This window comes from Rattus norvegicus, chromosome 15 (assembly GCF_036323735.1).
Source record: "Rattus norvegicus strain BN/NHsdMcwi chromosome 15, GRCr8, whole genome shotgun sequence".
Lineage (NCBI taxonomy): Eukaryota > Metazoa > Chordata > Mammalia > Rodentia > Muridae > Rattus > Rattus norvegicus.
Window position 1 is genome coordinate 43,929,934 of NC_086033.1, and position 16,450 is coordinate 43,946,383.

The 16,450-nt window shown below is 45.9% G+C and overlaps 1 protein-coding gene across 2 annotated transcripts in view; it reads right to left on the minus strand.

The window, feature by feature from the left end:
- Nucleotides 1-300: 300 nt before the first annotated feature.
- Elp3 (elongator acetyltransferase complex subunit 3) overlaps nt 301-16,450 on the minus strand; it is a 61,832-nt gene continuing 45,682 nt past the window's right edge. Inside the window, exons 13-15 of one of the 2 annotated variants that reach the window (NM_001427748.1) lie at nt 15,936-16,163; nt 15,164-15,245; nt 301-1,420 (exon numbers count right to left, since the gene is read on the minus strand). In NM_001427748.1, coding sequence (NP_001414677.1) covers nt 1,344-1,420; nt 15,164-15,245; nt 15,936-16,163 — 387 coding nt within the window. In that variant the 3' untranslated portion in view covers nt 301-1,343. The remainder of the gene's footprint in view (nt 1,421-15,163; nt 15,246-15,935; nt 16,164-16,450) is intronic. The other variant, XM_002728290.7, reaches the window with a different exon arrangement.

Here is a 16,450-nt window from a genome sequence, read left to right on the forward strand (position 1 = left end):
ACACCGACTCCAGTAATAGGGCGTGTGCTCCATCAACTTAACACCTTTCTATTTTATGGGGGAAATATGTAACTAAGGAATAGCTAAATTCCCCGAACTACGTTTTTGGAAAGTGGCTGCAGTGCCACAGTGCACCCTCCAAGAAGCTGCTGCCACTTGCTTTCAGCAGCATAATGAGATGGGAAATGGCACCTGGGGGAGACAGCCAGTGTCACAGGCCGGGGAGCGAAACCTGTAAATTCCTGATAAATGCCATCACATTTACAGGACGAGGGGGAAAAAAGCACCACATAACGACTCTTCTTTTGTGCCAAACACTTTATTTTTCAGACCTTTTAGAGAACAGCTTTCACTAAACACTGCTGGAAATGACAGATGCCCAGGCGAGGCAGGCTGTCTCAGAGCCTGGTCTCCTCAGTGGACAAGCTGGATGGTGAAGAAGCCTCTGAAAAGCCCACTGTCCCTCCATGCTCAGACAGGCCCACTTTCACACACTAGCCTAACTCCTACCTTCTTCATGCAGCACCATCACCACTACCAACCTCACAGAATTAACATGCAGAGACGTGTCTGAGGATGGACTAGTCCTGACCAGGGCCATGAGGCTCTAGCCATGCACCCTGGACCGTGATGCGCAGGACAGATGAACTGGCTGGCACAAGCTAGCCCAGCACACATGAGATAGTGCACACTGCCCTGCAGGTGTCAGGGGTATGGACGCACAGACTTTCACAGATATGAGACAAAGGAAAGGCTCTGAGAGGCCTGGCTCAGGGCAGGTGAGACAGCCGGCATCAAGCTTAACACTACCCACTACCATAGCTCTTCCTTCCCCAAACACGGCCATTTCAAGACATGGCAGGGCCACGGAGACTCCCACTGCAAAGCTCATCTTCTCCGTCTCTGGGTGAATGTGCACGTGGTTAAAGGGCAGAGAGTCACGTCTGACAGCTTGTCTGCGCTACAGTCCGGCTTTTGTCTGTGGATATATAACTAATCTTCTCCCGAGCCTGCCCCTCAGATGACAATCACAAGTGATGATGGCCTAAGGAGTTGATTTGCTCTGGTCACATAGCATCTGAGCCCAAATGGGTCACCTGCAGCCTTCATGCAGAATTTAAAATCCTTTAAGCCTCAAAACCAGAAGTGGCTCCACGGACACATAAAGAGGGTGAATTTGGCCTCTGTCACAGGGGTCAGAGTTGTGAGTGGCAGCCGCAGGGGAGGGCAGAGTACTGTCCAGGGGCGTGCAGACCATTTACCTCTCAGCCTCCGCTGCGTATTCAGGAGACCCCACCTGAATTTAGTCAGAGGACGCTGCATGAAGGTAGACTGTAGTGGTCTTATTTTAGCATCTTTACCATGTACGGGCCTTGCAATCTGTAGCCCATCTTTCGGTAGTAATTTCTTGTGCCGACTCCTGCAAGGGAAACAAAGTACCAGAGCTTTAGTCAGCTCAATCTTAGTAGCCCTCAGAAGTCAGCCACGAATCCCTCAACCTCGTGCCCTCTTATTCAGACTGTACCACTGTCCAAACTGAATTTCACATTGAAACTTGACCCACTTCTATTACGCTGGCTTCTATGAACACAGACTCTTCTGTGTGGGAGAAATGCCCTTTCCTGACTGCTAACACAGGACCAGGACATGTGGCACACGCATTCATGTAGGCACAACAGATGTACCAATGTTCAGCACTGCAGTAGGACACACAGGACAAGAAGAGGAGATTCCACATCTGAGAGGCCTGTATTCCAACGGGTTTTGTGGAGGAGAATGAGAGGGCAGATGGGAAATGGGATTGACACGTAGCCTGTAAGGTAAAAGCAAGCACAGCTAACCATGGCTACGGTCTGAGGCACTGGGAGCACACAAAGAGTCACAGGAAAAAGCTCTCTTTCATTAGATGTCGCCGGGAAGTAGGTTTGATGGGATGGCCCTGGCTCACAGGGACACATGGTTTGTGAAGAGAAGGTCTGGTGGGGTCTCCGGTTCTCTGTGGATGCCAGCTTGGTATCCTTCAGCTCAGCTCAGTTCTGGCACTACTGGGAGTTACGACATGATGCAGGGTAAGGACTCAGCCCCACGAGGCGGCTTCAACCTCAGATATCAGTTGTAAGTACACCAGCTTCAACCCAAACTCTCAGGAACACTGTCTGTTTCTACCCACTTCAGAATCTTGTAAGCATTAGGACAGAAGGACAGATGGATGGATGCAGCTCACTAGGACTGTCTTGCACATGTCTGTGAGTCATGCTAGTATTACAACTTCTGTCTGACATGGGCAGGCACAGCACAAGGAGATGATGGACATGAACATCGGGCATGGACAACAGCTCAGATTCAGCAAGAACAGGAAGGCTCAGACCTCCAAAAGGACAATTTTCCCAAGTTCTAGATCGCAGACATACTCCAAGATCTAGCTCAGTGAAAAGAGAAATGCCATGTCCAACAAGTGATTATAAGATTCTAACACTTCAAGACGAGAGAGAACTCAAGTATCTATCAACGGTAGCTGGATATACTCACAGGGGAATATAACACAGCAGTGAAAAAGCAGCTATGGTATATGAATCCATGGGGAGACATTTCTCTCAGAACTGTGCAGATGAAGCCAGATCTAAAACATTCCATTTACACAAAAGTCAGCATAGGAAAGACTCCAAAATTTAGTCAGATAATGGTTGCAGTTGGAAGGTGCTAAGGCTTTAGGGCCCGTGGTGCTGAGAATGCTGTTACTGTTCTAGGCAATGGTTACACTTGTTAATGAAGCCACCTTCTTGGTACCTCACTTTACCACATACGTGTCACACCTCATTACAAAACCTCAGGGGCACAGCTATTTTAATACATACATTAAAGTGTTTCAAGAGCTCAAACTGTCTGAAGGAGTCAGGAAACTAAGGCCGAGTGGAGGCAGCTAAGAAGGTGGGATCAGGACAACCTAGTGTGATCCAGGTACAGACGAGGTCACCTGTGCCCAGTTCCTTCTAGAACACTGTTCACCAGAAACTGAACAGCAAATTCTATGCCTCACTCACTCTCACTAGACAAAAGACCTTTTTATAGGTGGCACCACTTTTGGTGAAAGCCAGAGCAGGTAAGACCTATGCAGGAAGTCAGTGTTCTTCCCTGTGACCCACATGCGTGTGTGAGGACAAGAGGAAACAATTCCACCTACCTGTCAGGCCATCAGAAAGAAACCTGAACTCAGAGCCTAGGATTACTAATGGCAGGTAGGTCCTAAAAATTGAGTTCCTGCCTGAAATGTAATGCAAGGTCTTTTATACCCTAACACTTTGGCTTTACCTCCTGCCTATATGGTCCTTCTATTAAAGGATAGAACTGGCTGAACAGGCTAACCCTACTGACCTGCCATGCTGCCTACCAGCCCCCCCTCTGCAGCCCTTGCTCATTGCCCTCCAGTTCCAGCTCAGGTACTGGAGACCCTGTGGGTTTCTTTCAGAGGCTACTCCCAGTTATGAGGACTAAAACCTCTCCCCTCTGGCTAGAAGAACAGACGTTAATCACAGTGACGTTGTTTCAGTACTGAATGCTCTACACCGCTGTCTCTGCCTCCCCTCCTGGAGTGTCAGGTCTTCAAGCCAATGGCTTCTGTCACTGGGGTTATTACAGTGACTAGCACATAATCAAGATGTGGTAATGTATGGGGACCTATTATACACTTGTTATTTTCAGGCTGTATACACACAGAGCAGTGTGTTCCTGCAGGACACTGTAGAAAATGAGAACTGGGTTGGCACTGTGAGCCAGATAGTGGGAGGACCACACACAGAAGGTGGGAGGACCACACACAGAAGGTGGGAGGACCACACACAGAAGGTGGGAGGACTACACACAGGTGAGAAGGGAAACTCTTTGGAACCTTACAGATCCCCACTTTGCTGGCTGAGAGGAGCCATTTCCCATGGATTTATCTACACTGTAAGGGTCTCAAGCATCCAGAAGTGGAGGCACAGGTCTACTGACCCTGCAAGCAATCATACAGCTCCCATAGTGGCTGACTCACCCTGAGGCTTGGCTCCTTACTTTCTGCTTGGGGGTATCCCAAATGATCCCCTAGATCTACTTACGTTCAGGCCCAGATGCACATAATTCTGCTTCTGTGTATGTTCCCCATAAAGCAAGATGGTGGCCTAGTTTTAAGGTCTGCGGCTGCACAGTGTTTTCACATAACCCAGGCCTAGATACACCTGGGTAACCAGGAAGGTGAGTGGTGGGGAGGGCTGTGAGTTCCCAAGTGTGTGGTTAACATTCGGACTTTCCTGGAGCTCACGGGAGCATTTCTCAGCAATGATTTCAAGTGAGCCTCTTGCTCCTGGGGACTCTACTCCTTCAAATAGAACTGGGTTCTTGAGACCAGGTCGGGAGAGGCATTGGCTGCATTGGGACCATCTTTGGTCAGCTTAGCTTTGTTCTAAGGAACACACAGCAGCCCCAGACAGCTCCTGGACTCTGAGAAGTTTTGAGTCCTAGGAGAGCCTAGCTGCCGTCTGGTCTAAACTCCACCTTCCCCTGCATTTCTTATGCACCCTGATTCCTACAGTTAAGACATGACCACTTCTCCAATCTGAAGGACAAACTGGCACAGTATTGTGCCTGTTCTTGGCCAGCTGGAAAGAGAATGTGGAGTCACCTGGCTGGGTGAAGGCCCTATCTGCTTCCCTCTGCCTTTGTGGAGCCCCATCTCAGGCAAAGTCCTCCGTCATGGTAACTTTCCTTGTGTTAGTCAGCCAGGAGAAAGCAATTACCCTTTGGAGCTGACGTCAGTAGCCTCCTGGACCGTGCTGACGTGCTAGGCTTAGGCTGTCTTGGTCCCAGATCAGCCTGACTGCTGCTGCCTCTCCCCTGCAGAAGAAACACAGCTGTGCAAGTAGGAGCTCCCCACTCCATTGCTCTGTGGGCTGCTGCCAAACCCCCAGGCTGGGAACGAGCAGGATCAAGTGCTCTCAGCTGTGGTCATTGGGATACTCGCTGTGGAGCCCCCAGTTATCAGAGCAGTATCAAAGGTGGGGAGGGACACAGCCTAAAGCCTAGTTTTGCTTATCTTCAGAGTCACTTAGTCCACCATCAGAGCTTATCTACGTCACGGGGGCCTTATTTTTATTGTAGACAGAGCAAAAATTTTTATGTTCACTACGTTGCCAGCTATGACAATGCCAAACTGAGACAAGAGGGAAAGGAACGCCATAAAACTGCCAGAGCAATGTCCTCAGATGTTACTCGATGGCCTCTAGCAACCCGCCTCCTGCTATTCCTCGGCCTCCATTTCTGCCCTACATCTTCTGGGAGAAGAAAAGTACATTTGCATAGCCTGAACTGTGTACACGACAAGCAGTTATTAAATGGTTTCTGCAGTCTTCTTTCAAGGGAATGCTGACCCAGGCAAAGTGGAAATTAAAGGGAGGTTGCTAAGTTAAGGGGTGGAAATCCCATAAATGGAACTTGGGTCATTCATCTGAGGGGACACCTCTGTGTCTTCACATGGCTGAAGGGCAGAAAGACAAACAGGCTTCCTCCATCCTCTTTAAGGACCCCAGCTCACAGCAGCCTGGCAGACTGAGAGACACAGGCAAGGCCAAACAGCTCACAGTCCCTCTCTATCTGGTATAGTTGATAGTCAAGCTTTTTAAAACAAAACTTAAAAGGGGACAGCTTCAATTACATGAATGTTACTCCAACTGGAAAGTCAATCAATCAATCCTTCACACAGATGAAAACTGAAACAAACCCAGGCTGGGATTTCAACAGGAAAAAGGCATGAGACTGACGTGTAAGCAACGAGAGGAAGGAATCATGCTAGGATCTCAAACCAACGTGCACTTACACGGCACAGCCTGAGATTCTTCAAGGAAAGAACACTTTCCTACATGATCCGGACATTTTCCTGCTGACAGGAAAGGATTAGGAACCTGGAGGTGTATTCCTGCTCACTGACATTTCTTTTCTTGGGGTACACGGCTGCCCTTTATCATTAGCAATGTTAACTGGATTGAATGAAGAGTGAGCCCACATCATCACACTTGAAATGAGGAAGACAAAACATGCTAGTCCTTCCCATGAAGCTGAAATCAAGAGTTTTGGAAAATAGATATGTCTGAGGTGATGATTTGTGTCACTTAATAAAAAAAAAGACAGACAAATGAAAAGAAGCTGTATTTTAGTTACTTCTGGTTCCATTAGTCAGGTGTGTATGGAAGGCTTGCTATACGCTGGAACGTTAACAGGAAAACAGTCGTTAACTTCACCTTTACTACTGCATCTCACTGATCCACAAGGACGGCAATAGTCAGTCACTCAGAGCCACACTGACACGGAAGAGGGGAGAGGCTTTTAAGCTCAACAGCTGAAAAAGAATCAGTTAACTCAATGACCTAAAGCCTTCAGACACTCTTCTGTGTGTGTGTGTGTGTGTGTGTGTGTGTGTGAGAGAGAGAGAGAGAGAGAGAGAGAGAGAGAGAGGGAGAGGGAGAGGGAGAGGGAGAGAGAGAGAGGCGGGGGGAGAAACCTTACAGAACGGATGAAGGTTAGCCACGCAGACCTGAGCGCCTCAAGGTTGCTAGTTATGGCAAGTCACCAATATCCTATTCTCAGCCGGAAAGAGGGTACCCGCAGCCTAACTGTCCTCTGTACATTGCGAGGGCTCCTTGAAGATTACAGTTAAAGGAACAAAGACCCAAAGCAGGCAACTTAGAAATTCTATTTGGATTCCCCACATCCTGTCCTCTCCCACAGTGATGTCCACAAGGGTAATGTTGGTATCCTACAGGCTTTTTTTTTTTTTTTTTTTTTTTTAAATTTTTCCACTTTACATCTTACTCACTGCCTCCCTTCCCAGTCACCCCCCTCCCACAATCCTTCCCACATTTCCCCTCCCCTTCTCCTCTGATGGGGTAGGGATCTCCCTGGGTATCGCTCTACCCTGCCACAACTGTGTGATCATATACTAAACCACTGAAAGAAAATGACCAACCAACTAAGAATTCTACATTTGACAAGGACAAAGAAGGGAGGGAGACATTCTCGGATAAACAAAAGCTAAGGTGTTTTGTTACCAGACTTGCCTCATCAGAAAGGCTGACGGAACCTGGAGCAACAAGAACTACAGGGCACTGGTGAAGGGACACACACAGCAAACATGAAAGCCCCTGGAGTCTGAAGATACAATCTGTGGTAAAATAGCACACAGTGGGGACAGACTGGCCAGGGCCCTGCGCTTGCATGGCTGTGCACGGCCAGCAGCAGAGCAAGCAGCTTTAGAGGTGCATGTGTCATGTCTGTGGGGGAAATCATGTCAGGCCAGAAAACACTCAAAGCATCCTTTTCTACCACAGTGGAGCAACCAGAAATCATTACCAGGTGGAGGGAGATGCTGGAGTTCACAGGTGCGAAGGGAAACCAAAGGCAGGGAGGGCCTCGAGCTGCAGCATGCACAGGTGGCTGGCTGTGATGTGTGGGACTCTGGTGATGCAGCCTTCTGGGGCCACCCACTCTTCATATCCACCCCAGGAGACCTCGGCACCAGGAGACACACTTATGAGGCGTGCGGCCAAGTTGGAAGGTTCTTCTGTAGATGCGGAGAAGGATCCGCACTGGTGCATGCTGATGTAAAGGATTCAGGGAAATGTATCACGAAGGCAGAGTGCTGGCTCTGCCCATCTTTAATTCTCCAGGATTTCTCTCTGCCTCAGTCATCCTAGGACTTGGTACTAAGGTTTAGAACTAGACAATTACTTGTGAAGCTGAGGCAATTTACACACACACACACACACACACACACACACACACACACACACACACACACCACCACCACACAATGAAAACTGCAGAACTCGTAATAAACATGTGGAAATTAGGCAGTATGCTCGTACATGACCAATGTGCCAAAGAAGTAACGTCAGAGCACTGAAGACAGCATGGGCACCAAGGGTGAGCGCAGAGCAGGCTGGCGGCTCACTCCCATAATCCTAGCACTCAAGAGGGCAACAGTGACGCTTAAGACAAGCCTGGGGTACCCAGTGAGTTCTAGGCCAATCTGGGCCTCAGAGAAAGGCCCAAGCCTTTTTTGTTAAATAACTGAATGCATTTTATTCTCAAAATCACCGAGTCCAGCAAAGGTGGCATTCAGAGGGAAATGTTTAGCTGAAAACAGTTACACTAAAAGAGGAAATTTCTCGGGGCTGGGGATTTAGCTCAGTGGTAGAGCGCTTGCCTAGGAAGCGCAAGGCCCTGGGTTCGGTCCCCAGCTCCGAAAAAAAGAACCAAAAAAAAAAAAAAAAAAAAAAAAAAAAGAGGAAATTTCTCAACATCGCAAATGGGGGGAGATAAAAAGTGAGAAGATTAAACTCAAAGCTAGCACAAGAAAGGCGATGATATAAACTAGGGAGCAAATACTGAACAGAAAATAAACCGAATCAAAGTGCATTCTTAAAACTGCCCAACCTTACCTCAGAGCAAGCAAACACATGAATATAAAACAAGTGACAAAAGGGGCTGGTGAGGTGGCGCAAAGGTGAAGATGCTGACCACCAGGACTGGTCACCTCAGTTCCATCCCTGGATCTCACACAAGGGAGAAGGAAAGGTGTCCTTGGACCTCCACACATGTGCTGTGATTCACACAATGCCTCCCCTGCTAAATAAATGTACTGAAACATTTTAATAAAAGAGGAGGCATCACTCCCGTGTTCATAGGAAGAAATGTAATTATAAGAGCAGACTATGAAAACCTGTAAACAAGCACACTGGGCAACCCAGATAAAATGGACGAATTCTTCAGAAACAGAGACACTGATGCGGATGGAGAACCAAGTCCAGACTACATAAGGAGACTCAGGCTCCTGGTCAGTAACATTTCCCTCTATTCCTTAAATAAATATATGGCTGGGAAGTCAGGATCAAATGGCTTTAGGTAAACTCTATCAAACAGATTTAAAAAGAGTTAGTATCAATTCTTCCCAAGTACTTTTGGAGGCAGAACGGGGCAGAAGGACTCTTTTCAGTGTCAGAACCAAGGCGCTCATGTTGACCGTCTTGTCCAGGATACCCAAGCTCTGAAGCCATTCCAGCTAAGGTCTGTCACAGCACAGAGCAGAGGAAAACCAGCTCTATGTCCTGCTGAAGTTCTCACAAAGCATCATGAAGCAAATAATTTATTTCTGTTTTAAACCACTAGATTTGAAGCAAGAAGAAACCAGTTCTTGTCTGCGAGTCACAGGAAGAAGGAGTGGCCCTCACAGGTACAGATCTAGGCCCTGGATTGGTGCCAAGCATTTCTAAGGCAGGGTGCAAACTACACAGCCATTTGCTCAGGGAGGCAGAACGGGGTGGGCATAAACAAACTATCTACCACCTTAAATGTTAAAACCAAACTCTCCTTTCCAACAGAGGAGAACGTCTGTCAGAGTCCAGAGCTCAGACCAGGATGCCAGAAGAGTGAAAATTGGAAGCCCAATTCCTCCAACCGGAAGGCTCTAAGAACTCTTGACTGGAGAGTGGCAGCAATATTTAGCAGTATCTATTCACCTTAAGGAGAAGAACCTTGCCTGTAATAGATATAAGATAATAAAGCCTTATTAAATTAAATGAGTTAAGACAGTGTCAAATGTTTATAGAGAAAAGGCCCAACAGTCTTCCTAGGAGAGTTGATGAGGAGTTAAGATTGCAATAAAGCACTAAAAAAGGCAGTCTCTTAGAGAAGGCTGGCTTCCCCAGCAAGAAGCCTGAGAAGTGCCCACCTTTACAATAAAGGCAGCCAGCCAGTGATCTCAAAGCTCCTAGACCTTCTAGGGAGATCAGCACAGACCACATATTATGACCCCTTCTTTATTCTAAGCTGAAAATATATAACCCTCACTGACCAAGTCCACAAAGCAGGAGGTACAGGACTGACAAGTAGACAGTAGGCCACAGGAGCAGGCTCGCCTTAGATGGTGACGTAGACATTTCTCAAACAACGAAGGCTAAAGGTAAATGCCAAAGTGTGCTTCTTCCACTGCTGACAGACCATTGCAACCAGTGCTACTGCTCTGCTGAGGAAATGTCCCCACGATCCAAATGGTAGCCTATTGCAAAATATGGCAACTACAAGCACTAAGGACGGTCATGTGACACATACTGTGGGATGGTCTAATGCAAATGCTGCAAACTGGTATTTATTCATCCACAATAAACTGGGACCTGATTCATCTAAAAGGGACACTGTCAAGCCAGGAGGAAGTAAACACTCCCGAGATGAGCTGGGCAACAGTGCTCCCACAGCTGAGCTACGACAGACATCAATTAGCAAACATGCAGTCAACGTGTTATCTGGCAGATATGCCATCAATGCTAGTCTGACTGACCAATAATGAATGATGCTGAATTTAATAGAGGACCTGTAATGGTACAAGATTTTATGCTGTATCTATTGTCTTTAAAAGCAAGATGATAGTAATGGGGACAATCCCATTGGAGCATACATCAAAAGGCAACATGTATGATCACTGTTAGACTACCAAAGCGGAAGACACATGGAAGCCAGTAAACGTGCATTTAACTAGGGATGCCGAGGAGTAACTGACTTACAAGAAAGGAGGAGAGAGGTGAAGGAGAGAGCACAAAAGAGGAAACCCTTTCCCTTCCTTTCTGTTAAGTCCTGTATTAACACAAATGCACATGTGGCACAAACTGGTTTGCATTTGGCAGGCTTCCTGACCCATTAGCAAACAGTCCGCCATAATAAAGAAGCTCTTCTGGGGACTCTGGTGGATTATGAATCCATTATCAGGCAGAAGTGGCTACAAATAGACCCTGCTTTTCAACTGGATTATAATGCAAAGAATAAAATAACCTTCACCCAAAATGGAGGGAGCTGTGCAGGAGCCTGGGATACAGGTGAGGTTTCTCAGGTCCAGGAAGAAAATCTCAGCTGGTCAAAGCCTAAGAAACAACTGCTATTTTCTGCCTACACAGGGCATTATTAATCAGGGGTTCTGGGGTACAAGACCATTAATTTCTGTCCTAAGAAGCCATATTGGATTATATAAGGCACAGACACATTGATTTTTGACTACTGGGGACTGTAGTCTCAGCTTTAGGGCACATGGCTTTGAGTAACACAATTAAGAATGACCTCATATCCATAGTGCCTGTTTTACTCACCCTGTATTTTACATTTCCCCTCCCTCATCACTGGCACTGTAACAGATTTAAACAGAATGGTTATCACGCTCTGACTTGGAAGACTTCTGACATCAACCTCTCAGACCTTTGCTCGTCTCTCACCATCACTGTGTGATCTATCAAGCTTGTACAGCTCTTGGCCAATGGCCATATTAATTTTCTACTTGAAAGACCACAAATAGAATACTGCTTATGACGAAGGTAGTCAGGGAGCTTGGGGAATAGCTGTCTATCTTACCGCATAGCAATTAGCTTGGCAAACTGAAACAGTAACATGATTAAATCTGATACCTAGCCAAAACTGCCTGAGGGGGGAGAAAATCCCTCATTCTGTTGAAGGTGTTAAGTGGCTTTTTAAACAGTGGCTATTGATAGTTATATTTGCCCTTGTAGAAACCGTATGGACATCATGACATCAGAATCCTGGTTTCCAAGCTGATTATTAGTGATGGCATTTTAAAGAATATAGCTAGCTTCCACAGTAGAGGTCCTTGCACCTTACAGCATATATGAAGGAATGACACAAACCGCTTCTTGATGTTAGAAGGACAGACTGCTGATCACCAGGAAGGCAAACACCACATTTTAATAGTAAATACAATTGTACGTACCCACAGAAACTCTTCAGGTAAACCATATTCGGGAAGAAGCAATTAATTCTGGTGGAAAAGTGGCTTGGATCTAAGGAGGGAGCTTAACTCCCTTGGTAGTGATCCTCCTTTGCAGATGGGGTCAGTGGTGGAGATCCAGTTTCCTGCCCATCTGATAATGCATTCCCAGAAGGCAGCTCAACATTACACCTCTTCCTGAGGTAAGAGTCTCACTATGTATCCCATGTTGGCCTCAAACTCACAGCAATCCTCCTGGTTCAGGCTTCCAAGTATTGAGATTATATTTTTATTGTTCCCCTCAACATGCCTAGTGATTTTGACGGCAATGAAACGGAATATTTAATTTTTGCTTTTAAATAATTTTCACAGTTAAAGATGACAGCTAACTTTAAAACTACTAAGCCAATTACACACTTTAAAAAGTGAGTGAACGTGAATGCCTCTTAATAAGTACTTCACCTGACTGACTGCTTAAAGCAGTTTGGTTTTCCTCCAGCTACAGCTGTAGGCTGGTTCATTAAGCACATGTGTATACTTTTCCATATACATGGAGGCAACAGATGAAAGAAATGTTTAAATATGGGAAATGAGAAGACACAGAAGCTCTCTGTCTGCGGTGAGGTCAATAATACTGCCTAGAGGTAGATCATAAATCTAAGTAGCAGGGAAAACCTGTTGTCAAGATGAGGAGAAGTGGGAATGAATCAGTGCAGAATTTTCGAAGTTCTACTAAATGCGTTCGTTACTTTTACAGCCAGTCCAACAGAATGATGAGTGGTTCTGTCTCTCCTCTCCTCACAAATCATGCCAAGACAGAAAGTCATGCCACCAGTGTGTGTGACTTAGAGAGCACAGAGTTATGAGCTGAGAACAACACCAGAAAGAAGAGTGTCTGCTGTCACCAAAGTTATGCATCCATAATCAATGGCTGGAATCAACAGCCTATGAAAACTCTAGCATCACCAATTTCATCATCAAATACCTCGCTGAGATCAAGAATGGAAGAAATAATTTTAATTAAAGGATCATCTATGGAATCAGACACACACACACACACACACACACACACAGGACTAAAAAAAAATGCACCTGCCACATAGCAGCAAACGTGTTCGGTGTTTTCTTGTGAAGGCTGGTCAGGGCCAACGAGAAGTCAAGGAATCTAAATGCAGCTTTCCTTAGGACAATGGTGGGGCTTCCAGACCAGAGGGCAGGAAACAATGCTAACCAACTTTTCTCCCAAAGAACTCTCCTCAGTTCCAAGAAGCCTTTCAGGGCTGTTCCTATAGAAACCCATTCTAGCTGGAGAAGCCTCTGCAGGGTGCCAGGGAGGAGACCCAGCCTTACAGCTGAGAGAAAGGTTCTCTCGCCTGCTCTGAGTAAGTCACTTCTTGTTATTTTAGAAACTCACCATGCAGATGACATGAGATTGGGCTATCATTTAGATTATGATGGAAAGCTGGTGAGGATAGATGCTGACTCCCACTCACAAAGACGCCCTGCTCAGAAAAGCACAGGCAGAGGCTCTTATGTGCAATTAGATTTGACCTCAGGCAAGTAAGGGGCCTTGGGTGGATACTTTTGAGGGAAAACTGATGTCGGGAAGGCAGTGATGGAAAATGGAAACCTGATTAGGTTCCCAAAGACACTAGAAAGTCACAAGACTCAATGCCATCTGGGGTGTAAGGCTATGGGCCAGAGAGCTACAACCTTAATGACCGGGAAGAAAGGATGGCATCTGGAGAATACTAAAGTCTAGCTTCTCATATATGGACTGAGAGCAATCAGAGACAGCACACTGGCTGGTTAGCAATTGTGGGCTCTCAGTTCCCAACTAGACCTCAAGAGCCAGAATGCGCTACAATGATTTTAGCAAGCTCTGTGGGTGTGATCCCTGGTATACCCAGATGTACAGGCAGCAGGCATTCGGAAGCAGGCTGCCCTTTCTTGGTACTTCTGGCCCACTACAGGGTAAGCTGGAAGAGGGAAACACTTTCTTAGGCTCACCAGGGCCAGCCAGTAGTCTGAGCCAAGCACTTGGTTGTGGGATTAAAGTAATGGAGAAAAGCTAGACATGCTATGAAATACATTATCAATCTGGGTAATATCAAACACCCACGCCAGACTAAATGATTGAGCTGTGTGACTATATTTCGGTAACTGTAATCATGAAGACCTGGCCACCAGTATTGATTTATTGACTGGCAACTTATTGACTTTTCTTTTAAAAACCTCATTTCGGCTTTAATTTTCAGAAAAAAATTTTTTTCTTAGGTCACAGGTAAACTTTGGAATGTGGTAACCAAATAGGAAAATGAACTAATTCAAATATATCCTAAATATATATATATATATATATATATATATATATATATATATATATATCCTAAATCTGGATTCTGTGTTTTTCCGTCTTAGGTTTCCTGCAGTAATTAGTAATTTTTCTTCTAGGGACACCACACTGAAGAATGTGAATGAACGTGGTATCCCTCATCTCTTGTTTCCCCTCAAATGTTTCCTCCCCAACCAATAGCTGTCCTTGTCAGTGTGGGGAAAGCTCCTATGGGATTTAGAAAACACAGGGCCACACAGTTGACTTAGTAAAAGCTGAAGGAATTGAGAACACAGCAGGTTCAGGAAGGGTTCAGACCTCTCCCCCCTGCACTCTCTTCCCAAAGACTCCTCTGTGAAGGCTGCCAGGCATGCCGGGGGGAGGAGTACCCTACTTCTAATAATGAACTAACAGGCCCGCCCAGTCTTCCCCGTCTGTTTATCACCCTTGGCCACACTCAGCCCCTTAGCGTATTTTCCCATGACTTTCCTCTGTTCTCAAACACATAGGTTTACATGCATTTCCCAGTCTTCATTTTCTCATGAATGCTCTTACTCATTTTATATTAATTTGTATTAATCTTCATCCTGCTCATTCGTTTTTGCCTATTAAATTTTTGGATCTATCCTAGGTCCTAAGAGGGCAGAGGAAATCTCCTTCCTCCCATCCCGTTCCAAATGAAGATGCCGACATTTAGGACAACAGCAAGAGCAGCAGGCAAAGGGGCGAGATCTACATCCTGACGTCAGTCATCCGGAACCAGCAGCTGGGTCTCCACTACTCACAGCAGCTGGCACAAAGCACAAGAGAGCCGCTGACCACAAGTCAGATCGAAGTCAGACAGGCAGAGAATTCGCACTGGTCACCGGCCTGCTGCTCTGAGGAACAGAGTGCTTCTAGAAGCACTAACCCGAACTGCTCTCAGACATTTCCCTCTCACTTGTCAGCCTGGACCAACGTTCCCACGGTAATCATGGAGAGGCAAGAGATGAAATCTCAGTGTGAGAGGCTGAGTGAGAAGCCCATCTCCCCGTCACCTGATATAACTGCGATTTTCCCAGACCCGTGCTCTTCCAGAGCGATTCTTTCTGCTTCTTCCATCAGCAGCATGCCGAACCCCTAGAGGAGTGCAAAGGAGTACATGGATTAAGAGAAGGAATCCCATTAAGAAAGGTCCACAAAACGCCTTTTAAGATGTGATAAAAAATCTACTGATGAGTCAGGAAGAAGGGTGCACGGCGCCTGCCCAGAGCAGACTCCTGACTTAGTAAAGAAGTCAGTGCTCCAGCAGGAGCCAGCATGGCATTCCGGGTGACGTGCCTGAGGGTCTAGGCAAGCCCAGCCGACAGGGTCTGGGGTAATAGGTCTTATTTATTCCACTCACTTCCACTTTTGAAAGGGTTTGAAATGTAGCAAATTTGTTGCAGCATCCCATTTGGTGTTTACCCTAAACCTATTATTACTACTTTTAACAAATTTTCCAGAAACTTAAAAATATAGATTTTTAACTTTAGGTTGCAGGGGGTTAGAACAGAATGGTTTTATTTATACAATATAACTTACACCTGTGAATCACTTTCCTGTCATTTGGTTCCACAGGAAGTGAACCACTTTTATTTGAATCTGATACACGGAGTCTATCTGTCTATGGTCCCTTGGGACCATGAGGAAGCAAACAACTGAAAAGAATCCTTTTCTTGTGCGTCCCTTTCTCATACATCTCTCCTTTCCTTCTTCACCAGCTATTTAACTTTTCCTATTTCAGGCAACTTCTTAAGTATAACCCAATTAAAGCAGGATGCAGGATACCTGATGCTGAAATTTAGTGGGGTCCCGGCTGCTCACAGGGACCACACTTCCATACACATGTAGCTCTCGGACTATGGAAACGCCTCCACCCAGTTCAAATCGGAAGGTTTCCTCAGAGCATTTCCGTAGCCTTAGGAGGCCAATTAGAATGTCCTGATCGGGATCTTCGTAGGAAAGGAAGGTCTCCCAGCCGCCATTGGCAACATAATCTCTCCGTACCAACTCAACCTGTTGGGTAAGGAGTCAAGAAAAATCTCATTCAGAACTAGAGAACCAAGTTCATTTTTATAATTGCGTGAATGTGTTTAGGCTAATGTGCAGCTAGGAACAAAGTGTGAATCATCACTAATTATGGCTTTTATTTGCCTCCTCTCAAGCAGCACAGGATTAAAAAAGTTTATGGCTGTTCATGGACTATTCTAAACAGAGAACAATTTTACAAATATTTGAACTTAATTAACCTTGAGATTCTTACAGATATCCAGCTCAGTGAATGCTTCTATGCAAATTTATGA